The sequence below is a fragment of the Hylobates moloch genome, unplaced genomic scaffold (assembly GCF_009828535.3).
Source record: "Hylobates moloch isolate HMO894 unplaced genomic scaffold, HMol_V3 SCAFFOLD_9, whole genome shotgun sequence".
Classification (NCBI taxonomy): Eukaryota; Metazoa; Chordata; class Mammalia; order Primates; family Hylobatidae; genus Hylobates; species Hylobates moloch.
Genome location: NW_026652284.1, coordinates 24,023,438 through 24,046,914, shown reverse-complemented (window position 1 = coordinate 24,046,914; position 23,477 = coordinate 24,023,438). Strand labels below are relative to the sequence as shown.

Sequence of the window (23,477 nt, the reverse complement as noted above, 5' to 3'; positions counted from 1 at the left end):
TGGGCCTGGGCCCCAGCACAGATCTCTGCTGAGCAATCTTGTCTCTGCTCTGTTCCTGCCCTTTGCCCAGCCCTGGGCCTCCAATCTGCACTGATTACCTGGTCTGACCTATCTCACCATCACTAGGTACTTAATAAATATTTGCTGTTGATGATAGCAATGACCTTGAGACTGATGAACAGTCTGGCCAAGAGGATCCTTGATGTGGAAGATAGAAAAAGCCTTTGGGGTCAGGCAGACTTGGATTCTAATACCAGCCAGTTCTGCTTGCTGTGTCTAAGCCTCAGTTTACTCATCTGTGGAGAGGAGGTAGCAAGAATGAAAATGCCTGCCTTGCGGTTTGTGGTAAGGTCAGACACTGCCAACTAGAGGGCCCAGCAGCTCACAGACCAGTGGCTCTGAGAGCAGATCGCTCTTGCTCTGATGGTAGGGAACTGTTTTTGTGTGTGGCAAGTGGGACCTTAGGAAGGAAGACAACTGTGAGGCTTCTGAGAAGGACCCTACACAAGGGAGTTTCCTCCCAGGGCAGGTGAATGGAGAGGGTGGCAGAAGCCTACAGGAAGGGGTCACAAGGATCAGCTGGAGAGTGCCACCACCCTTCCTGAGGAATGCAGGGCAAGGTCCCTGGTGGGAGTTTTCCTGGGAAGCCAAAGAAGCACCCCATGAAGACAGAATCAACATTTGGGTACCTTCAGTACCCAGAGGCAGCAATGCCAACTACAGCCACACTGGAAGAAGAAGACCTTCTCTGCATAGATTCTCTGATCTCTTCCTCCTTCATGGCACCAGCCCTGGGGAACCAGCATGGTGAGGAAATAACGAAGCTGGAATACAAGCACTTACAGACTTCACAGCCTCCTCCTGTAGATACCAAACGGATTTTAGGATCACATTTTATTTCTCACCTGAGCAAGAAAAGCTACAGGAGCATCTCAAGCAGAGGGCAGGAGTCTCCAGAGGAGTCCAAGGGGCTCGGCAAGAAAAATCAAGGGGCTGCGTTCAAGAACCGGCTACCCTGGCGGTTGCATTACAAAGCCCATGTGTGCTGGATGCCGATGAAATTGCTGCCAAATGCCTGTGCGGCTTTGGCAAGGCCCTTTATTTCTCTGGGTCTCCGTTTCTCTAGCTGTGAAATGACTGTTCTAAAAGAGCCCTGCCGGACTTTGGCAGTCTGTAAGAAAACCTGAGTTCTCTCAGTTCCAAGCAGGAAAGTTGAACGTACCTTGAGCCCAGAGCCTGCAACAAACTCTGGGCAGTCTGAGGAAGTCAGTCAGTGAAGTCCGAAAAATGGTCTCTTCTGTATAGGGAGAAAACAAAAGTTTAAAAATTTGTAGTTTGAAGATGTCAGTTGCCATGTTAATTTTTATATTATTATTTTTTCCATTTCCTGGTAATGAGATCTATGTTATCTTTATTTATTTATTTATTTATTAGAGATGGGGTCTCGCTTTGTCACCCAGGCTGCAGGGTAGTGGCGCAACTATAAGCTCACCACTGTCTGGAATTCCAGGGTTCAAGTGAACCTCCCACCTCAGCCTCAGCAGCTGGGACTAAAGGCACATAATACCACCACCCCAGCTAATATTGAAATGTTTCGTAGAGACTGTATCTCACCATGTTGCCCAGGCTATTCTCCAACTCCTGGCTTAATCAATCCTCTGGCCTCAGCCTCCCATGTTCCTTTTTAAACAGCTTCTTTAGAGCACAACTTACATACCATAAAGTTCACCTCTTTTGAAAGTGTATATTGCGCCGGGTGCGGTGGCTCACGCCTGTAATCCCAGCACTTTGGGAGGCCAAGGAAGGCGGATCACGAGGTCAGGAGATCAAGACCATCCTGGCTAACGTGGTGAAACCTCATCTCTACTAAAAATACAAAAAATTAGCCAGGCGTGGTGGCACACACGTGTAGGTAGTCCCAGCTACTTGGGAGGCTGAGTCCGGAGAATGGCGTGAACCTGGGAGGCGGAGCTTGCAGTGAGCCGAGATGGCACCACTGCACTCCAGCCTGGGTGACAGAACGAGACTCCATCTCAAAAAAAAAAAAAAAAAAGTGTACATTGCAATGACTTTTAGTAAATGTACAGGGTTTTGCAATCATTACCTCGATCTAATGTTATTTATTTATTTATTTATTTTTTGAGATGGAGTTTCACTCTTGTTGCCCAGGCTGGAGTGCAATGGCGTGATCTCGGCTCCCTGCAACCTCTGCCTCCTGGGTTCAAGCGATTCTCCTGCTTCAGCCTCCTGAGTAGCAGGGATTACAGGCGCCTGCCACCACGCCCAGCTACTTTTATTTTTTGTATTTTTAGTAGAGGCGGGGTTTTGCCATGTTGGCCAGGCTGGTCTCGAACTCGACCTCAGTTGATCCACTTGCCTCAGTCTCCCAAAGTGTTGGGATTACAGGTGTGAGCCACTGCACCCGGCCCTATTATTATTATTTTTTTCTTAGAGACAGAGTGTGGCTTTGTCACCCAGGCTGGAGCACAGTGGTGCAATCATAGCTCACTGCAACCTTGAACTCCTGGCTTAAGCAATCCTCCCGCCTCAAGTCCTCTACCTCAGGCATGCACTACCATGCCCAGCTAATTAAGATGACATTAAATAGACCTGAGGGAAGTGAGGAGGCCAGCCCTACCACTGTTTGTTGTGTGACCTGAGCCAGGCACAGGGCCTGACACCTATCTTGAAGTCCTTAATTTTTATTTATTTATTTATGTAGACAGTTTCCCTCTTGTTGCCCAGGCTGGAGTGCAGTGGTGAGATCTCGGCTCACGGCAACCTCCGTCTCCTGGGTTCAAGTGATTCTCTTGCCTCAGTCTCCTGAGTAGCTGGGATTACAGGCATGTGCCACCGTGCCTGGCTAATTTTGTATTTTTAGTAGAGACGAGGTTTCCCCATGTTGGTCAGGCTGATCTCGAACTCCCGACCTCAGGTGATGAGCCCACCTCGGCCTCCCAAAGTGCTGGGATTACAGGCGTGAGCCACTGCGCCCGGTCTGAAGTTCTTAATTTTTGTGTACATTTTCATTGTGTACAGGGTATGTAGCCAGTCCTGCTGAGGCCAAATGAGTTCCAGGCAGAAGGAACACGAAGTGCAAAGCTCACGGAGTGGGCAGGTGTTGACATCTTTGAGTCTGGACTAGGAAAGGAGGCCACGGTTGGCCTCTCCTCTCTTTCTGCCCTTTGCCCTTTCATCTCCTCCCCAGCTGCCCACTGTGGTTCTGGCACCTCCAGGGCTGATGCAGGAGGGAGAGGGAAGAGGTTCCGGAGTCAAGAAGGGTCTGACTCCTGGGTACTGTCTTGAGCAAGCATTCATGCTCTCTGGGCTTGGCAGGGGTTTAAAGCTGATGCTCAGCCCGCTGCAGTGGTTCAAGCCTGTAATTCCAGCATTTTGGGAGGCTGAGGTGGGTGGATCACCTAAGGTTAGGAGCTCCAGACCAACCTGACTAACATGGTGAAACCCCGTCTCTACTGTGAGTACAAAAAATCAGCCGGGTGTGGTGGTGCGCAGCTGTAATCCCAGCTACTTGGGAGGCTGAGGTGGGAGAATAGCCAAGATTGCACCACTGAACTCCAGCCTGCGTGACAAAGTGAGACTCTGTTTCAAACAAACAAACAAAAAGCTGACGCTCTTTCTTGTTTGGGGGGTGAGAGGAGCACTTTCAAGGAAGTCCCGGTCTGGCTCCCCACCGCAAAGCCTGGGACAGAGACTTATGTGCCAGAGTTTGTGTGGGAGGTGATCCCAGGAGGTGGAGTGAAACAGGAAGGAGGTTGCTGCTTTGGGTAATGGAGTCCAGATTCCAGGAAACCCAGTGGGCAGACAGAACGAGTTGTCTTTTTTTGGACCAGAGTCCGGGGTTTCCTCAACTGCTTCCGCATCCTACTGGGTGTCAGCTGCGTGCGCCTCCAGTCCGCATCTAAGCTAGTGGGCTAAGCAGCCCTCCCAGCTTCAGAGGGAGCCCTGAGGCAGAAAGCGGAGGAATGCCAGGTGGGCGAGTGGGGTGGGGCTGGTGTCAGCATGCGTGGCACCGTCCCCACTGCAGAGGCTGACCTGAGCTAGACCGAGAAGGTGTGACCTGGCACATTCTTATGCCTGAGGCCCTGGGGGTGGTCGCTGCAGGGTCTCCCGGCCGCACCCTTGTGGAAGGTGGATGGGTCTCCACCAGCCAGGTGCTCATGACGACTGACTCATGACATCACAGATGCCTCCAGCTTCTTCCTGCTGAGGCCTCACGCCACCAGAGGAGAACTTCCTGGGATCTGGATCCGAGGCCGCCCCAGGCAGACTCTTCTCTCCTGTGGCCACCTGTCTGTGCGGTGCCCTCTGGCCGCAGCCCTCTACTCCACCGCCTCGGGGGCTTCAGCCAGTCCTTTCTCTTTGGCTTCTCAGGCAAGAGTCAGACACCAGGTCATAGGGTCCCGGGGCACACCCAGCACCTCTCGACTGGTCTCTTGGAAGCCCCCTCCCTGGGCTTGAAGTGAGAGGAAAACCACCCCCTCCCACGCAACTTTCTACCCCTGCTTTCCTAATGTCATCTGCCACCACCAGGTCCCCTGTGCACCAGCCCCAGAGCATGACAAAGCCCCATTCCCTAAGCTTACCCCTCCCCTCCCACCTCTGTGCCCTGGACATGCTGTTCCCTTTGCCTGGAATGTCCTTTCCCCTCCTCAAGGCTTGGTGAACTTCTCCTCATTCTGTGAGACTCATCCAAGGAGGCCATAAAGCAGTGAATCTGTCTTGGAAATCAGTCCTGCTCCATCGTGCTCCCACTGCACCGTGCTCCCATTGCCTTGTGCTCCTGCTGCATTGTGCTCCTGCTGCATTGTGCTCCCACTGTCCTGTGCTCCCATTGCCTTGTGCTCCTGCTGCCCTGTGCTCCCATTGCCCTGTGCTCCCGCTGCACCGTGCTCCCTATGTCCTGTACTCCTGCTGTGGAGTAAAGAATTGAAATAGAGTAATACTTGGCATTTCTTGAGCAGTTACTATATGCCAGGCACTGTAAGCCCTTTCCTTGTATGATTCCATTCGCTCCTCCTGCCAACTCTATGAGGTGGATATCATGACCCTGCTTTTGAGTTGAGGAGACTAGCGTCAGGCGAGGTTACAAAACTTGCCAGGGTCACAGAGACCTGGCACACGGTAGAGTTAAAGTGTGAACCCAGGCAGAATATGCCCATGTGCTTCGCTGCTTTGCTGCCTCTAGTGAATGGTGGCCTTGTTCTGGGGGAGAAGAAAAGAAGGTGTTGGGGACAGCTCAGGCCCCACACATTGTTTCTCTTGCTTTAGGTCCACTGAAACCCTTACTGATGCTCTCCCAGCTCAGAGCCTGACTCCTTTTGGTCTCCGAGCTGATGGTCTCCCAGCTCAGAGCCTTTTGAGTCCTGTCAGGTACTGGACTTAGGTCTGCCCAGGAATCCAGGCTCGCTGGAGACCTTGATCTACTTGAGGCTAAGCCTGGTAGCTGGAAGGGCAGCCTGACGATGCACAGGCTACCCACGAGTCTCCCTTCCAGGGTTCAGAGCTCACAGGGTTATAGGGGTCCGGGCTCCTGGAGCCGTGCATCACTGGGCCTTACCCAGGTGGCCAGAATGCTGTCAGACTGCCCAGACTGGACTGGGGAGGGGAGGGCAGGGAGGCACTTGGACTGGGGAAAGGAGTTGAGCAGAGCAGGACAGAGAAAGAAGTGTCCGGGCCCGCAGCTTCCCTGCTTGATATCAGCACTGTGGAGCAGATAAGAGCAGGCTTGGATCCAGGTCCACCACTAGCCAACTGGGTGGCCTTGGGCAAGTAGCATTCTCCCAGGCCTGTTTCCTCATCCACAGACGAACATATTGGCAGAACATCCTCATGGACCTACAGCACATAAAAGGGGCTTTGCATCCGGCCATAACTGTCCGCTGTCTTTACTTCTACGATTTTATCCTTCACCTCTCAAATAGCCACAGCTTAGTTTCATGCAGCAAATTCTCCACCTCCAGATCCACTTCCCAGAACCTGAATACCTCTGGAGCTATGTGACCTGGGACACGAAATTTCTCCTCTCTGGGCCTCAGTTTTTCTATCCATAAAATAAGGATTGTAGGGGCAGAAAGGATAATCTCTTTCCTCTCTGTCATAAGGGTCATGGCTAACACGCCTGTAACAAAGCCAAGTTAACAAGAAAGAAGCATGACAAATTTATTTGATTATAGTTTTATGTGGCACAGAGCCTTCAGAATGAGGACCCAAAGACATGGGGGAAACTGTCCATTTTTATGCTTAGCATTAGCACATGCCCTTTTTGTCCAGTCGTATTTCTCCACAGCTGTCCATATGCCATTAGAATCGCTTAGAATCGCTTGAACCTGGGAGGCGGAGGTTGCAGTGAGCTGAGATAGCGCCACTGCACTCCAGCCTGGGCAAGAAAGCGAGACTCTGTCTCCAAAAAGAAAGAAAAAAGCAGACTCAAAAGCAGCCTCTGTCCTGCCCTCCTGTCTCTGACCCCTAAACCATAGAAACTAGAACCTCCTAGAACTAGGTCTTTAACCTCCGCCTCCCAGGTTCAAGCGATTCTAAGTGATTCTAATGGCGTATGGACAGCTGTGGAGAAATATGACTGGACAAAAAGGGCACATTCTAACGCTAATAACAGACAGAGTGAGGAAGCCCAGCAAGACCTGTCCGTCCAGATTCTTCTTGGCCTTTCTGTGCAGCGTTCCTCCCTCCTGGGTATGGGGCAGGACCCTTCTGGAAAAGGGTCTTAATTTCTTTCTTCTTTTTTTTTTGAGATGGAGTCTAGCTCTGTCACCCAGGCTGGAGTACAGTGGTACGATCTCGGCTCACAGCAATTTCCACCTCCTGGGTTCAAGCAATTCTCCTGCCTCAGCCTCCCGAGTAGCTGGGATTACAGGCACCTGCCACCATGTCCAGCTAAATTTGTATTTTTAGTAGAGACGGGGTTTCACCATGTCGGCCAGGCTGATCTCGAACTCCTAACTTTGTGATCCACCTGCCTCAGCCTCCCAAAGTGCTGGGATTACTAGTGTGAGCCACCATACCCAGCCATATGGGTCTTAATTTCTTTATGGCCACCTGTTACACAAAAAGACTGGGGTGGGGTGGGGGTGGGAGGCAGGAAAGTTAGAGCAATATATATATACATATATATTTGAGATGGAGTCTCACTCTGTCACCAGGCTGGACTGCAGTGGTGCAATCTTGGCTCACTGCAACCTCTGCCTCCTGGGTTCAAGCGATTATCCTGCCTCAGCCTCCCGAGTAACTGGGACTACAGCTGCGCACCACCACACAAAGCTAATTTTTGTATTTTTAGTAGAGATGGGGTTTTACCATGTTGGCCAGGATGGTCTCGATCTGTTGACCTCGTCATCCGTTCGCCTCGGCCTCCCAAAGTGCTGGGATTACAGGCGCGAGCCACCGCGCCCGGCCTGGAGCAATATTTTTGGTGTTATGCCTGGCTTTGGGGGAAAAGGGTTCTAGTTTCTATGACCTGCATTGGGGAAGAAATATTCTAGTTTCTATGGTTTAGGGGTCAGAGACAGCAGGGCAGGACAGAGACTGCTTTTGAGTCTGCTTTTTTCTTTTTTTTTTGGAGACAGAGTCTTGCTTTCTTGCCCAGGCTGGAGTGCAGTGGCGCTATCTCGCCTCACTGCAACCTCCGCCTCCCAGGTTCAAGCGATTCTCCTGCCTCAGCCTCCTGAGTAGCTGGGATTACAGGTGTACGTCACCATGCCCAGCTAATTTTTGTATTTTTAGTAGAAATGGGGTTTCACCATGTTGGCCAGGCTGGTCTCGAACTCCTGGCCTCAAGTGATCCGCCTGCCTCAGCCTCCCAAAGTGTTGGGATTACAGGAGTTTGCTTTTTCTTTTCTTCTTTTTCATTTTTCTTTCTTTCCTTCTTTCCATCCATCCATCAAGTGCAGTAGTGAGAAGGGGTAAAGAGTCGAACAAGGAGTTTGATCTGTAACTGACTGAACAATCAAACTGAGATAATTCACTACTTTTGGACCAGACTGAGGCTGCTTCTTAGGCCCTCACTTTGGGGACTTTGGTGTATTATTTTCTGAGCCCCCACAGGATCATCACACTCACCTCAAAGGAATGAATGAGGGTTAAATGAGATAACAAAAATCTCGTCACCTCTCTGAGCCTCAGCTTCCCAATTTGTAAAATGGGTTAATTATAGTATGTGCTTCACAGAGTTGTCTGGATCAAAGGAGGTAGTCACTGCAACAGTTTAGTGCACCGTTTGGCACATGGCAAGAGCTTAACAAACTGTAGCTTTCCAAAGGAGCCCAGCATGGAGCAAGTGTTCCAAAAATGAAGGCTGGGTCGAAGTCACTTTCCAAGTTTTTAATTTTTATTCACGATAACAGAATATATTCTATTATGCAGAATATCTTCTCCATAATGTCCTTGTTTTCATTGCCTGTTCTCTATCAGCTGTAAATGAAGGTTTTCTACGCTACTCTTCCTATTCATGCAGGTAACAGATTTAACTAATTCTTATGGGTTTGTCTGAACCTGTTGAAGGAGAGACTGGTTTCATGCTATTACATTACGATTACATAACTAACCTACCTACCTACCTTCCTTCCTTCCTTCCTTCCTTCCTTCCTTCCTTCCTTCCTTCCCTTCCTTCCTTCCCTTCCTTCCTTTCCTTCCTTCTCTCTCCCTTCCCTCCCCTCCTTTCTTTTCCTTTTCCTTTTCCTTCCCTTTCCACAGGGTCTCACTCTGTCACCCAGGCTGGAGTGCGGTGCTACAATCATAGCTTTCTGTAACCTGGAACTCCTGGGCTCAACCAGTTCTCCCACCTTGGCCTTCCAAAGTGCTGGGATTACAGGCATGGGCCACCTTGCCTGGCCTGACTATATGAATTTCAAATATGAGAAATACATCCTCCTCTAGGACTTTGCAGTGGACAAAGACCCTTCATGCCCATTGCTTTATTTAATTCTTCTAACAGTGCTGGCAGATTGGTAGTATTACTTCTGTTTTACAAATAATAAACCTGTGGCCCAGAGAGAACAAGGAGACTGTCCCAAGGTTCCACGGTGAGTTACGGGAGCTCTAGGACTGGGATCTTGGCATCGTGCTTAGGCACAACCGCCTCTCCCAGTGGTCTCAGAACTCCCTAAGGGCAGAGCGGCGTCTCCTCCTAGGCTGTCTCCTCTTGGCCTCCCATCCGGCAGACTGTGTGCTCCCAAGAGCCGTGGGAGTGGGGGTCTCCCCACTCTGCCTGTTCCAGGCCTTTGCATACTAGAGGAACGGGCAATCTGTGGCATTGTTGATCCAGTATTTACCGAGGGCCTGCTATGTGGAGGGATTCCTCACCCTTCAGGTGCTCCCAGGGCCGGGAAGGTGTAACACCAGAGGGTAGAGAGTGGGTGTTTGAATACAGGTCCAGGCTGGGTGCACTCAGTTGGGCAGAGCCGGGAAAGCTGCCCGAGGCGCGGGTTTCGGGTGGGAACTTGAAGAAGCCAGGGGTGCCCAAGGAGGGGGTGGAGCTGCCCCAGCAGAGAAATGAAGGTGCGAACGCTGGGGCGTATCTCGAGCAGAGTGGCCTCGCGAGCAGGGGGCAGGGTGGGCTGAGTGAGCGTAGGGGCCGGCCGGGCTCTAGCGGGGAAACGCAGCTACTCTCCCGCGGCCGCCCTCCCCCACCCTCCCAGGGTCAGCCGGGCCCAGAAGCCGCAGCCTGCGCTTCCCGTCGTCCCGAAGTGCGAGAAGCGCGGCCGCAGCTCCGCGCCGAGGGGCCCGGGGAGTCCACTCCCGAGCCTCGGTCTCCCCATCTGTGTGACGCCACAGGAAGTCCTGAGACGCCGCCTCTGCGCGGCCGACCCCTCTCCCGCGCGTGCAACACGTGGGCCTGGCGGGGCAGAGCTGCTTGTGCGCGGCGGGCGGGGTGCGGGGCGCTTGGCGTCGCCCGGGCCCGGGGAGGCGGCTGCAGCCAGAGCGCCCGAGGCAGCCCGCCCTCACCCGGCTTGGGGCGGGGCGGCTGCCCGGCCGCCCCTTTATCTGCCAGCTCCGCCGACTCGGCCGCCGCGGCCCTCCCAGCTCCGCTCCGGCTCAGGTACGGGGCTGCCAAGACGGGGAGGCCCGCCCGGCTGGCCGCAGACGAGGGTGCTCTCCACGGGGCGCGGCGGGGCTGCGGGGCTGGACGTGGAAAGGGCAGGGTTCCGCGGGGCAGGGGCGGACTTGGGACCCGGGGAAGACAGGCAGGACGCGGAGCCGGAGGAGAGCACCTGGGCTAAGTGAGAGGACGCCCGCCCGGGGAAGCAGCCAGCGGAGGGCGCAGGAAGGAGGAGCTCGCTGGTTGGGGGCGTCTTGGGAAGGGTGGGAGGAGCAGAAGGAGCACGGCTGAGGAGGATGCGGATGGAGGCCCTGAAAGCCTGTCCAGTGAGCAGGAGAGGGGAGCGCTGCTTGGAGAGAGTGAAGGATGGAGGGCAGGGAGTGGGCAGGGGCGTCTGGCCCGGGCAAGGCCGCTGCCTTCCTGGAGGAGGACAGTCAGGGAGCTCACTGCTTTCTGGAGGAGGAATCTAGGTGAGACCGGGACAGGAAGGGGTGTGGGTGCCCAGAACCGGCTGATGTGAAGGAGTCTTACTTAGGGATCCAGGAACAGTGGGAATAGCACTGCTGGGGGCCAAGAGGAGCACTTGCTCCATGGGCCCAAGCTGCTAGACACCTTGGGGGATGAGGGAGCCTCCCCTGGTGTCAGGAGAGCCTGGGGGTCCCCCACACACAGTGAGGGAAGGGGAAAACCCACAGCACTTGCCTCAAGGCTGCGGGCTTTGAAGACCTCCAGAAATGTCCGTGCCAGCCCCTGGAGGAGGCCTGTGGGGCTAGGTCAAGCCAAGGCCTCGGAGTCTGAAGAGTTTGATGGATTCGGAGTCTGGCTGCTCCTGGGTGGAGCTCCTATCGGAGAGAGGGACCCAGCCTCTGGTCATGAGGCCTGTGCTACCTCTGGGTCCTTTCGTTGAGAGGCTGCCCCTCTCCAGCCTTAGTTTCTCTGCCCAGAGGGTTCCTTGCTGGTCAGCAGTGAAGCTCAGATCCTTTTTCTGTGCCCCATGCTGGGTGACTATAGCTTGTTCACCCAACCTCTCTGGGCCTGAGAGATTCCCCCTCCTCAGAGCAGTTGTAAGTCTCAGCTCTACAGAATAATTTCTTTAAGAACTGCTTTTTCAGGCCATCCGTGGGAGCTCACACTTGTAATCCCAGCTCTTTGGGAGGCTGAGGTGAGAGGATGGCTTAAGGTGGGAGTTCAAGGTTGCAGTGAGCCGAGATGGTGCCACTGTACTCCAGCCTGGGGGACAGAGCATAGACCCTGTTTCAAAAAAAAAAAAAAAAAAGAGGCCGGGCGTGGTGGCTCACGCCTGTAATCCCAGCACTTTGGGAGGCCGAGGCAGGCGGATCACCTGAGGTCGGTCGGGAGTTTGAGACCAGCTTGACCAACACGGAGAAACCCCATCTCTACTAAAAATACAAAATCAGCCGGGCGTGGTGGTGCATGCCTGTAATCCCAGCCACTCAGGAGACTGAGGCAGGAGAATCGCTTGAACCTGGGAGGCGGAGGTTGCAGTGAGCCGAGATCATGCCATTGTACTTTAGCCTGGGCAACAAGAGCGAAACTTTGTCTCAAAAAATAAAAAAAAGAAAAGAATTAGGCTGGGCACAGTGGCTCATGATTGTAACCCCAGCACTTTGAGAGGCCAGGGTGGGAGGATTGCTCAAGCCCAGGAATTCAAGACCAGCCTGGGCAACATAGTGAGACCTTGTCTCTACACATAATAAAAAAATTAACCAGGGGTGGTATTGTTTGCCTGTGGTCAGGGCTATTCAGGAGGCTGAGGTGGGAGGATCGCTTGAGCCTGGGCAGTTGAGGCTGCAGTGATCGCTGCACTGCACTTCAGCCTGGTAACAGAGTGAGACCCTATCTCAAGAACAGAAAGAATTACTTATTTCATTCTGATCACATTTTCCAGTACAAATACACAGAAGCCCCAAGTGCCAAAGTTACAAAAAAAAAAAAAACAATTTCTGTTCAGTTTTGGAAGACATGTAGGGACTTTTTCTTTAAACACTTTGGACCAAGTTGGGGAGTTAGCTTGCATTGAGGGAGGTGACCCAGTTGCTAAGAGACTGGGAGGCCAGCCAGGGATGAAAACTTTGCCTGTATAATCTGTGGTCACCACTGGGTGCCTGGGAGTTGCCCATGGTGGACAAAGGGCAAGAGCGCTGGTTTTGGAGTCAGATAGATGTGCTCTGCCCTCTGGCCTCTGGGGCTGGGCCTCCAGGTTGGCTGTGGATCCAGAGAGTTGTGAGGGAGAGGTAATATGTATGTGAAAGTTCTTGAGGCCGGGCGCGGTGGCTCACGCTTGTAATCCCAGCACTTTGGGAGGCCGAGGCGGGCGGATCACGAGGTCAGGAGATCGAGACCACGGTGAAACCCCATCTCTACTAAAAATACAAAAAAATTAGCCAGGCGTGGTGGCGGGCGCCTGTAGTCCCAGCTACTCGGAGAGGCTGAGGCAGGAGAATGGCGTGAACCCGGGAGGCGGAGCTTGCAGTGAGCAGAGATCGCGCCACTGCACTCCAGCCTGGGGGACAGAGCGAGACTCCGTCTCAAAAACAAACAAAAAAAAAGAAAGTTCTTGGTAAACACCCAGCCACTATATATTATGAATGGTAGCACCTAATCTCATTAATGATATTTCATGTGCCATATTGGGTCATCCTCACTAAAGACCCTTCAAGAGGGTTTTCCTCCAACAGCCCTAGTATTGACATTGGTCTGGCCTTATTATTTGTATCTAATGGGGTTAGACTTTGCCTTCCATGCTGAGAAAAAGTTGTCTTTAAGAGAATGTGCTGAACAATCAGGGCCCAGAAAGGCAACAATGAATATTTTGCATGCCAAGGAGGAGGCAAAAGAGGAAGTGGGATTGTAACCAAATAATGCCTATAATAGGTGTTATTTAGCTGAGCTGTAAGCTCCAGGAGGGCAGGGTATTAATATATTGAGGTGTTGGCTGGGCACCGTGGCTCACGCCTATAATCTCAACACTTTGGGAGGCCAAGGTGGGAGGATGACTTGAGACCAGGAGTTCGAGACCAGCCTGGGCAACATAGCAAGACCTTGTCTCTACATATAATTTTTAAAAATAGGCATGGTAGCATGCGCCTGTGATTCCCAACTACTCAAGAGTCTGAAGAAGAAGGATCACCAGAGACTGGGAGGTCAAGGCTGCAGTGAGCTGTGTTTGCACCACTGCACTCCAGCCTGGGCGACAGAGCATGACCCTGTCTCAAAAAAAAAAAAAAAAAAAAAATCCTGTGGTGTTACCATTGGTATGAATTCCCTGGGCTGTTAGTTCTACGAGGGCAGTGGTTTAAATGGCTCTGTCACTGAGGAAACTCCAGCGCCTGGCACATAGGAGGCCTAAAGTAAATATTCTTGGACTGTCCCAGGGTCTAAGGGCCCTTGGAAGTCACTGGTGAATTTACTGTCTCCTTTGACATTTGGAGAAACAGGGCCAAGAGGGGAAGGGACTTGTGCAAGGTCACACAGGGATTGAGTGGCTGAGTCAGGACGAGAATCCCACAGAAACAGCAGAGCCAGCACTGTTCCAGAGCCAACACCTGGCATCCATGGCTTTGTTTTGCTTCCACAAGAGCCCAAGAGGCAGCTATTTTAATCCTCTGATTCCAATGAGGAAACAAGCTCAGAGAGGTTGAGGGACTGTTGCAGAGTCACACAGCAGGTGAATTCCAGACCCGAAATTTCATCCTCACATAAAAATGAGGCTTGTGGCTTCTTTTGAAACAGCCTGCCGGAGAGCCTACCGAGATTAGTGGAGGATGTCCACCACCAGGGCAGCAGCCTTCACCAGTTCTCCAGGCTCACCACCTGGCTGGCTGCCCTCCAGGCTGGATCTTCCTAGGCCCCGTGGGCATTTGTGTGGGTGAGCCCGTCGGGGCAGGGAGCCTGTCTGCTTCATCTTCTGTGTGCCCCAGCACACAGAATGCCTGGGTAGCATTGAGGCTGGCATATAGTAAGCACTGAGCGAAATCTGTGAGATGGGGGTAACCCAGGGCTCTCCCTCTCCATAAGCCCATTATCCACCACCTCCCTGCAGCCTGGTCTGTTTTGCCCCAGGGGTGTTATGGGAACCTTTGACAGTGTGTATCCTTGGAGAGTAGGCTGGGGCTTGCAAGCCTTGGTTAAGGAGGAAGGTGAGGAGGGCTGACCTTGAGTTGAGGAATATGAATTGGGAGGGGTGAGGAAGTGGAGGGGAGGGGAAGGGAGGAAGTTGCGGCTCAGGCTGACAGAGGCACTCCTACTGGAGCCCTGGAGATCGCACTTCTGAGGTTCAGCCAACCCAGAAGCCTCTCAAACCTTCTGCAAGACATGTCCAGGCCAGACCGTATGCCATTTGGATCACCTGCTAATTTGGGTTCACCCTCTTGTGCCCTTGAGCTCTCCAGGGCTTCTGAGCTGCTGGAGTTGAGGCCCCTTCCCCTGGGACTGTCACTTCTTATCCACGTCTCGGGCCTGTGGGTAAGCACCAATTTTCAGGGCTCTGTGAATTCAGAACAGTTACTCTGAATGGTCTTTGCTAAGAACAATTTAATGATTAAGTAAGGTCAGTGTCCTTGGAAGTCCAAACTCTAGGCAAATTTCCCTGGTCTGCACCCCTAGGGATAAGGTAAATGTTTAAGCACACAGTGAACTTCCCGAGGCCCCCAAATCCAGTGGAAGTAGCTATTGAGGGCTAAAAGGACAGTTTTTTTTTAGAAAACTCCAAGCAAATCTCTCAGGCTGGGGATATTTCAAAGACTACTACTATTATTGTTAATAATAATTGCAATATTTGTTGACTCCCTAAACGAAGCTAAAACTTTGTTCTAGGCCGGGCGCGGTGGCTCACGCCTGTAATCCCAGCACTTTGGGAGGCCGAGGCGGGTGGATCACAAGGTCAGGAGATCGAGACCACGGTGAAACCCCATCTCTACTAAAAAAAAAATACAAAAAAATTAGCCGGGCGCGGTGGCGGGCGCCTGTAGTCCCAGCTACTCGGGAGGCTGAGGCAGGAGAATGGCGTGAACCTGGGAGGCGGAGCTTGCAGTGAGCCGAGATCGCGCCACTGCACTCCAGCCTGGGCGACAGAGCGAGACTCCGTCTCAAAAAAAAAAAAAAAAATAAATAAATAAATAAAACTTTGTTCTAATAAATTTAATCTTTACAGCAACCTATGAGGTAGATAATATTGTCATTCCCATGAGGGAGCTAAGGATCAGAGAAGGTGAGTCACTTGTCTAAGGTCACACAGCTAGCATGTTATAGAATCAGGAGTCAAACCTAGTTCGTCTGAATCTGGAGTCCATCTCCTCTGTGTACTTTTATAGCGTCTGCTTTTTCCTTTATTCCTAACCTCCTTCCATTCTGATTCCCAGTGAGTAGTGGACAGGAGCCTCTGAAGTTTGCCTGACACCATCAACCAGGCCCTACCATCAACCAGGCCCTAGTCACCTGCCTTTGCCTTTGCCTTTGCCTTGCTGTGTGATCTTAGGTAAGTCAAACTTTTCAGCTGGCTCTGGGTTTCCCCATAAGTCTCATGCAGAGGTGAATGGTGAGCTGCTTGCTGCAGCGGAGGCCTGGCTAGGAAAGCACACAGTTTAGCATGGATTTCACCACTATGGGAGTGGTGAAGCGGGGGAGGAGAGGGGTGGGAGGTTGTCTTTAGCCCCACCCTCTGGTGACATCACACAAGACACCCCCTGTCCCTGAAGCCCCGCCCCTAGTGCCCTTCATCTGTGGAAGTGCTCAGCATCTGGTGAATTTGCCCAGTCCCACAGTAGAGGTCACCAGACCCCAGGCTCGAGAGAAACCCCCAGGTACCCAGTGCAATTTGCCAGACTTGGAGGGGCCCATGGAGGTGTGCTGGGCTGAGCTGCCTGAATAGACAGGGCCCAGCAGCCTGGTGGGCACACAACTCAGAGGCTGACCACTCAGAGGATGCCCTGATGGTGCCCTCTGGATACCCATCCTCATCCTGCTGGCTCAAGCTTGACACCTGCCCCTGCTTTTTCCTTTCCCCTGGATCAGAGTCCCTTTCCATGGAGTCAGGAGGTGGAAACTAATTCTGAAAACAGACCTACTTAGGTGGAGTGAGGCCTCTAGCTGAGGTCTGAAGGAAATAGGGCAGCGGGGCCTCTGTCATCCTAGCATGTTGCCTCCGGGTTTTGTCCATAGGGCCCATTATGTCTGGGGGAGGGAGGTATAAGCGAGCGCTGTCACTCACCTAAGGAGGTGGCTTGAGCCAGGGCCTCCCTGGAGAAGATCAGGAGCAAGCAGGTAGCCAGCAACTGCGGGAGACTGAATTGCTAGAAGCCTAAGAAAGTAATTTATCAGAAAGGGCCTGGTTGCCTGCTTTAGACCAGGATTTTGCAAAGTTGTTCTGTAGGATGCAGACACGTGTGTCTGGAGCAGGGCAACAGTAGTGTCTGCAAGCATCTACAGCCCGGTCCTGGCTTCACCTCCCTCCCCCATCCTCCAACCTTGGGTAAGGAGCTTTTTTTTTCTTTCTTTTTTCTTTTTTGTTTTAGAGAGTCTCACTTTGTTGCCCAGACTGGAGTGCAGTGGCACGATCTCGGCTCACTGCAATCTCAGCTCCCTGGGCTCAAATGATTCTCCTGCCTCAGCCTCCTGAGTAGCTGGGATTACAAGCATGCACCACCATGCCTGGCTAATTTTTGTATTTTTAGTAGACATGGGGTTTCCCCATGTTGGCCAAGCTGGTCTCGAACTCCTGACCTCAGGTGATCCGCCCACCTCAGCCTCCCAGTGAGCTGGGATTACAGGTGTGAGCCACTGCGCCCAGCTGGGAGCTTTTGACTTCTCTGAATTTCATTATCCACAACAACAAAATGGGCAGAATAGTACTTACCTCCCAGGGTAGTTATGAGAGTTAATTGCAACAGGACTGTAAAGAGTGGGCATATAGTAAACACTTTCTACAGTTAAACTGGCTTTTTTTTTTTTTTTCTTGAGATGGAGTCTCGCTCTGTTGCCCAGGCTTGAGTGCAGTGGTGCGATCTTGGCTCACTGCAACCTCCGCCTCCCGGGTTCAAGGCATTCCCCTGCATCAGCTTCCCGAGTAGCTGGGACTACAGGCACGTGCCACCACGCCCTGCTAATTTTTGTATTTTTAGTAGAGACGGGGTTTCACCATGTTGGCCAGAATGGTCTCGATCTCTTGACCTCATGATCCACCCACCTCGGCCTCCCAAAGTGCTGGGATTACAGGCGTGAGCCACCGTGCCCGGCCTCAACTGGCTTTATAATATAATTATTACTAGGGAAGGAATCCATGGTCACATAAGCTTGGCAAATGTTGATTCAACAAAGCTAAGCCGACTTCTTTGCTGCAGGCTAGTAATAATTATATTTTTTTTTTTTTTTTTTTTTTTTTGAGACAGGGTCTCACTCTGTCACCCAGGCTGGAGTGCAGTGGCACAATCTTGGCTCCCGGCAACCTCCGCCTCTGAGGCTCAAGGGATCTTCCTGCCTCAGCTTCCCAAGTAGCTGGGACTATAGGTGCACTCCACCACACCTGGCTAATTTTTGTATTTTTTCATAGAGATGGGGTTTTACCATGTTGCCCAAGCCGGTTTCGAACTCCTGGTTGCAAGTGATCCGCCTGCCTCCGCCTCCCAAAGTGCTGGGATTACAGGCATGAGCCATCGTGTCCAGCCCTTCTGAGAGTCTTTAATGTGCTGTTATATCTTGGGAAGTTCCAAGAGTGGGATATGGAGCACAGGACTGGACTTATCAGATCACAGGCACCCAGGAGCTAGTTGTCCACAGGGCACAGCCATCGCCATCATTCGCTGGTCTTTGCCGCAGTAGTGGAATAGAAACCTTGCTGGGTGGGAGGACTCTGGGGAAGACCTTCCAGTTTCTGGGCTCTGCTTTCCTAAGTGTAAAACAAGAGAGTTGCACAAGATGCTTTCAGAGGTCTTTTCTGGTCCCTGCAAGGTTCTCAGTTGGGAAGACAAAGTGGTGGACAAGAGTGGGGGCCAGATTGTTGAGGTTGAAGCCATCTCTTGGGGAGATGGAGAAATCCAGTACTGGCTCCCCAACCAGCAAGGCTGGCCAAGGGGGGTCTTGTGCTCTGGCTGGAAGTGGCCCCGTTAATTAGTGCAGCAGCAATGTCTGCTTCCTAAATCTGCCCTGTGCCAGGCTCGCTGGGGAATAGAAGAGTCCTGCACATGCCTGTTGTCCTAAGTAGCAGCCCCTGTGCAGCAGTGTAAGGACTCCTGCTTCCCCACTGGACTAGGAAAGGCTGGGGAGCAGGGCTGATGCTGGAATCCTAATATAGGAGGAGCTTAGGAATGCAAATCAGGCTCTGGAGATGTGGGCTTCTGGGGGTGGGGTCGTCTTGATGCTGCCCTTGCGTAGCAAGCACTCTGCATTTACTTGGACTGTGTGTGACTTATTTGATTGGTTTTGGGGGTGATCACAGTGCCGCTGGGGGCAGAGAACATGAATGCTTTATCCTGCCTGAATCTCTTTTCCTTGTCTGGTGACTGGTGCAAAGGTAGTCACAATAAATATCTGATGAACCTGAACACTGAGTCCAATAAGTAAGTTTGGAGGGAATTTATTTGGCAGGCAGGGAGGGATTGTCTGGCAGGTTTTTCAATAACTATTTGAGTTAATGAATGATACAATGAATGACAGTAAGCCTGAATTATATCATTGAAGCCAGGTAAAACAGTATATAACTAGGAAACGATAAATAGCACTTGCCACTTTGTGTTGCAAAGTGCATTTTAGGGTAGTGGTTAAGAGCACAGTGGCTTACACTTGTAATCCCAGCACTTTTGGGAGGCCAAGTGGGAGGGTAGCTTGAGGCCAGGAGTTCGAGACCAGCCTGGGCAACAAAGTGAGACCCTGACTCTATAATAAAGTAAAAATAAATTTAAAAAATCAGCTGGGCATGGTAACACGTACCTGTAGCCCCAGCCACTTGGGAGGCTGATAGGAGGATTGCCCGAGTCCATGAGGTCAAGGCTGCAGTGAGCTGTGATTATATCACTGTGCTCCAACCAGGGGGACAGAGCAAGACGCCATCTAAAAACAAAACAAGGCCGGGCGCCGTGGCTCACGCCTGTAATCCCAACACTTTGGGAGGCCAAGGTAGGCGGATCACCTGAGGTCAGGAGTTCGAGACCAGCCTGGCCAGTGTGGTGAAACCCTGTCTCTACTAAAAATACAAAAATTAGCTGGGCGTGGTGGCGGGCATCTGTAATCCTAGGTACTTGGGAGGCTGAGGAGAATTGCTTGAACCCAGGAGGTGGAGGTTGCAGTGAGCCGAGATTGAGCCATTGCACTCCAGCCTGGGTGACACAGCGAGACTCCGTCTCAAACAAACAAACAAACAAAACACAAAAAACCAGACGAGTTCAGAGCATGCCTCTGCCATCTGCTACTTCCTGGCTAGGTGGGTGGGCAAGGCACTTAACTTCTCTGTACTTCAGTTTCCTTACCTGGAAAATGGGAATAATGATAGTGTCTGCCTCTCAGGGTTGATGGGAAGCTTCTAGCAGGTGCTGTGTGAGCATTTGCTATGATTTGTTTTTGTTTCTATATCTTTTGCCAGATCATGACATTCCTGAGGGCAGGGATCAAATCTTTCACTCTGTTCTTTGTCCCACCCAGCACAGGGTCTGAGGCAAAGAAGGGCTCAGTAAGTGTTTGTTAAATGAATGAATCAAGGTTAAACTGTGTAACCCATTATAGGTCAGGGGAAAGTGGGATTGGGGGAGCAGTAAGGAGGCCCCAGAGGTGGCAGCTTGTACTGATCTTAAAGGATTTCAGTGCAGGGAAAGGAAGGTGGCACAGGGTGTGACATTGGGGTTAAGTGGGGAATAAGGGTAGTAGGAGCAGGTCATGTGGGCCTTGAATGCCAGGGTAAGGGGTTATGTTGGATTTATTTGGAACTAGCAACCACGGGCAGTTGGGGGAGGGCCGGGAGAGGGGATTTTGAGAGTGGGGGTGTGATTCATCAGTTGTTAAATGGGGACTTTCAGGAAAAAAGTGGTCTTTTCACTTGGGCCTGGAAGGATATGAAGTGTTATCAGAATGGTGTCATGTTGTTCTTTCTTTCTTTTTTTTTTTTTTTTGAGACGGAGTTTCCCTCTTGTTGCCCAGGCTGGAGTGCAATGGTGCGATCTCGGCTCACCGCAACCTCCGCCTCCGGGGTTCAAGTAATTCTCCTGCCTCGGCCTCTGGAGTAGCTGGGCTTACAGGCATGTGCCACCATGACTGGCTAGTTTTGTATTTTAATTAATTAATTAATTTATTTTTGTGACGGAGTCTCGCTGTGTCGCCCAGGCTGGAGTGCAGTGGCGTGATCTTGGCTCACTGCAAGCTCTGCCTCTCGGGTTCACGCCGTTCTCCTGCCTCAGCTCCTGAGTAGCTGGGACTGCAGGCGCCTGCCACCATGCCTGGCTAATTTTTTGTATTTTAGTAGAGACAGGGTTTCACCATGTCGGCCAGGATGGTCTCGATCTCCTGACCTAATGATCCGCCCGCCTCAGCCTCCCAAAGTGCTGGGATTACAGGCGTGAGCCACCGTGACTGACCTAGTTTTGTATTTTTAGTAGAAACGGGATTTCTCCATGTTGGTCAGGCTGGTCTCGACCTCCCGACCTCAAGGTGATCTGCCTGCCTCAGCCTCCCAAAGTGCTGGGATTACAGGCGTGAGCCACCACGCCTGGTCATGTTGTTCTTTCATTCAGCAAACATTGAGTGCCAGCTACTTGCTAAGCACCAGGGATTCACAAAATAATGAGACAAACTGCCTCCCCTTGATGAGCTCACACGAACAATCATGAGAAGTGTGAAAATGGTCAAAGGATGGTCTGATGATAAGCACTCAAGTGGAGGGGTCATTGTAGGAGGTTCAGCAGGCCAGGGAAAGCATCCCAGAAGAAATGTGGTTTTTTTTGTTTGTTTGTTTGTTTTTTGAGACAGAGTCTTGCTGTCACCCAGGCTGGAGTGCAGTGGCGCGATCTCTGCTCACTGCAGGCTCCGCCCCCCGGGTTCATGCCATTCTGCCTCAGCCTCGAGCAGCTGGGACTACAGGTGCCCCCCACCTCACCCAGCTAAATTTTTGTATTTTTAGTAGAGACAGAGTTTCACCGCGTTAGCCAGGATGGTCTCGATCTCCTGACCTCATGATCCGCCCGTCTCGGCCTCCCAAAGTGCTGGGATTACAGACGTGAGCCACTGCGCCCGGCCCCTGTTTGTTTTTTTAAGAGACAGGATCTCGCTTGAGATCAAGCTTGAGTGTAGTAGTGTGATCGTAGATCACTGTACATCGAATTCCTGGGCTCAAGGGATCCTCCTGCCCCAGACTCCCCAGCAGCTGGGACTGCAGGCACATGCCACCACACCTGGCTAACTTTTTTATAGAGATAGGATCTCACTACGTTGCCCAGGCTGGTCTTGAACTCCTGGCCTCAAGCAATCCTCCTGCTTTGGTCTCTCAAAGCGCTAGGATTACAGGAGTGAGGCCTCATGCCTAGCCAAGAAATGGGTTTTTGAGGGATGAATAGGGGTTTGCCTAGTAGGCAAGATGAGGAAAATGTCTCAGGCAGAGGGAACGGCTTGTGTAAAGCTACAGACATGTGAAAGAGCAGTCCAGGGGTTGGTGGGGCTATGTCTGGATTTGAAGTGCACTGTGGTTATGCAACAAGACTGGAGAGGGTAGCAGGGACCAGGTCATGCAGGGTAATAGAGGGTCAGTAGGGGACCCTGGCCACTCTCGAGGAGCTAGATAGGTTGAGGCAGTGGGTCTGTTAGCAAGGTCATTATTGCCACCAGATGAACACTAATGGTGTCATGAACATGGGCTGAGAGAGCCTCACCCCTCTCATGTGTTTCACATGGCCAGATCTGTTCTTGAGGAGAGAAAACAGCTGGTGCTGCTGTGTAGAGCCTGGACTGGAAAGGAAATTAACGAGGCAGGGAGCCTTATTAATTAATACATTCCTCAAACATTTATTGAGCACCTACTATGTGTCAGGCGCTGTTCTAGGTACCTGGAATACATCAGGGATCCTTGCTCTCATGAGGTCAGAGATGAGGAATTCCACAGGACGAGTCCTCTGTTCTTAAACCGAGTGTAAGGATAAGGCCGTTGGAGAGGAGGGAGTAGGATTTGGGTATCAGAGTCCCCCAGCTGCTGCTCGTGGAGGTGAGGACACCAGGCCCCTGACTTTGCTCTGGTCTCTCTCCCAGCTCCCTGCCCAGGCTCACAGCCATGGCCATGGCCCAGAAACTCGGCTACCTCCTGCCCAGTCTGCAGCAGGTCATCCAGGAGCCTCAGCTGTCTCTGCAGCCAGAGCCTGTCTTCACGGTGGATCGAGCTGAGGTGCCGCCACTCTTCTGGAAGCCCTACATCTATGCGGGCTACCGGCCGCTGCATCGGACCTGGCGCTTCTATTTCCGCACGCTGTTCCAGCAGCACAACGAGGCCGTGAATGTCTGGACCCACCTGCTGGCAGCCCTGGTACTGCTGCTGCGGCTGGCCCTCTTTGTGGAGACCGTGGACTTCTGGGGAGACCCACACGCCCTGCCCCTCTTCATCATTGTCCTTGCCTCTTTCACCTACCTCTCCTTCAGTGCCTTGGCTCACCTCCTGCAGGCCAAGTCTGAGTTCTGGCATTACAGCTTCTTCTTCCTGGACTACGTGGGGGTGGCTGTGTACCAGTTTGGCAGTGCCTTGGCACACTTCTACTACGCTATCGAGCCCTCCTGGCATGCCCAGGTGCAGGCTGTTTTTCTGCCTATGGCTGCCTTTCTCGCCTGGCTTTCCTGCATTGGCTCCTGCTATAACAAGTACATCCAGAAACCAGGCCTGCTGGGCCGCACGTGCCAGGAGGTGCCCTCCGCCCTGGCCTACGCACTGGACATTAGTCCTGTGGTGCATCGTATCTTCGTGTCCTCCGACCCCGCCAGAGATGACCCAGCTCTTCTCTACCACAAGTGCCAGGTGGTCTTCTTTCTGCTGGCTGCTGCCTTCTTCTCTACCTTCATGCCCGAGCGCTGGTTCCCTGGCAGCTGCCATGTCTTCGGGCAGGGCCACCAACTTTTCCACATCTTCTTGGTGCTGTGCACGCTGGCTCAGCTGGAGGCTGTGGCACTGGACTATGAGGCCCGACGGCCCATCTATGAGCCTCTGCACACGCACTGGCCTCACAACTTTGCTGGCCTCTTCCTGCTCACGGTGGGCAGCAGCGTCCTCACTGCGTTCCTCCTGAGCCAGCTGGTACAGCGCAAACTTGATCAGAAGACCAAGTGAAGGGGGATGGCATCTGGTAGGGAGGGAAGTATAGTTGGGGGACAGGGGTCTGGATTTGGCTCCAGGTGGGAACAAGGCCTGGTAAAGTTGTTTGTGTCTGGTCCA

The 23,477-nt window shown here is 52.2% G+C and overlaps 1 protein-coding gene across 1 annotated transcript; it reads left to right on the top strand.

Moving 5' to 3' along the window:
• Nucleotides 1–9,926: 9,926 nt before the first annotated feature.
• On the top strand, nucleotides 9,927–23,477 carry PAQR7 (progestin and adipoQ receptor family member 7). The gene is made up of 3 exons (XM_032759381.2): nucleotides 9,927–10,072; nucleotides 15,454–15,569; nucleotides 22,310–23,477. Exon 3 carries the CDS (start codon nucleotides 22,332–22,334, stop codon nucleotides 23,370–23,372), a length of 1,041 nt encoding a protein of 346 aa, XP_032615272.1. The 5' UTR covers nucleotides 9,927–10,072; nucleotides 15,454–15,569; nucleotides 22,310–22,331; the 3' UTR covers nucleotides 23,373–23,477.